The following is a 1,522-nucleotide window of genomic DNA, read 5'->3' on the forward strand; positions in this document are numbered from 1 at the left end:
AGATTTATAACATTCATACAAATATATTTCATTAAATTTCAGAATGAATGAAAACATTACATACATGCTTTTCTTGAAAGAGTAGGGAGTTTGATAGAAGTGGGAATAGGATGAAATATGAAATATCTAGAAGTTTAATCTGGTAGTATTGTAGAAAGGAAAAAAATGAAATGTTAGAAACCATGGTAAAGTACCTTTGTAATTTGTCTTTCATTTTCATTTGACTTATCAAGACTTCTTTGAGAGAAATGCAATCCTTTTCATAAAGTCATTGAAAGCTTGTTTCACTTGCTTGTTCCTCAAGGTGTAAATAAAAGGATTTAACAAGGGTGCAACAGAAGCAACAAGAAGTGTAACTAATTTATTTGTGGCCAACTGATCCTTTGCTGATGGCTTTATGTACATGAAGATGCAGCTGCCATAGGCAATGGAAACCACTATCATGTGGGAGGAGCAGGTAGAAAAGGCCTTTTTCCTTTGCTGTGCAGAGGGGAATCTCAGAACTGTCCTGATGATGTATGTGTAGGACAGAATCACACAGACTAGGGTCCCAATGAGTGTAAATACTGCTCCAAGCATAAGCATTTGTTCTATTACCCATGTGTCTGAGCATGAAATCTTTAGGAAGGGACCTGGACCACAGCCAAAATGATTAATGACATTGGAATCACAGAATTCAAGCTGGAAGCTCAAGCTAAAGGGCGGGATTATAATTACTAAGACACATCCCCAGCAAGAGAGGACTAGTAAGGTACACACTCTGTTGTTCATGATAGTCATGTAGTGAAGAGGTCTACAGATGGCCACATAGCGATCATAGGACATGGCTGCCAGGAGGAAAAATTCTACTGCTCCAAGGAGAATAACAAAGAACATTTGACATGCACAATCACTGTAAGTGATCGTATTGTCCCCAGTTGATAAACTGTACAGGAATCTAAGAATACTGGCAGAGGTATATGAAATTTCTAAGAAGGAAAAATTTCTGAGGAAAAAGTACATAGGTTTTTTAAGGCGGAGATCCATCAATGTGAGTGCAATTATAGTCAGGTTCCCAGTTACACTCAAAATGTAGGTGACAAATAGAAAGATGAAAAGCAGAACTTGTAGTTATGGGTCATCTGTCAGTCCCAGCAAGATGAAAGTTGTTATTTCTGTGTGATTTCTCATACGTGGGTCTTGATATTTAACTTCATGAAAAAAGAGAGGAATGGAATTAGCATTAGAAAATGAAAAAATTGAAACAAAGACTTTGTAAATAGGGCAGGGTGGTGGGGTTGAAGGGAAGGCAGGATATGTTGAAAAATAAAAATAAAATACATTACGTAAAGGTACAAATCTGCAATGATTAGTGTTATTATACTGTATACCTGAAATGCACCAATAAAATTAAAAAAATTTTTAAATGTTACATTTTCAAATTCCATAGCAAAAAGCCTGCAAGTAGAAGTCATTCAAACTAACCAATACTTATTTTCTCCCTTCACATCAGAATCAATATTGCCACTAATACAACAGTCTT

At 35.9% G+C, this 1,522-nt stretch overlaps 1 protein-coding gene across 1 annotated transcript; it reads right to left on the reverse strand.

Annotated features, from left to right (window-relative positions):
- Positions 1-228: 228 nt before the first annotated feature.
- Positions 229-1,170, reverse strand: LOC104876684 (olfactory receptor 6C2-like). The gene is given in 1 exon segment (XM_010644848.1): positions 229-1,170. A coding segment is annotated over 1 exon segment (942 nt).
- Between the last annotated feature and the right edge of the window lie 352 nt (positions 1,171-1,522).

Source organism: Fukomys damarensis, unplaced genomic scaffold, assembly GCF_012274545.1.
Source record: "Fukomys damarensis isolate Sample0158 unplaced genomic scaffold, DMR_v1.0_HiC HiC_scaffold_15, whole genome shotgun sequence".
Classification (NCBI taxonomy): domain Eukaryota; kingdom Metazoa; phylum Chordata; class Mammalia; order Rodentia; family Bathyergidae; genus Fukomys; species Fukomys damarensis.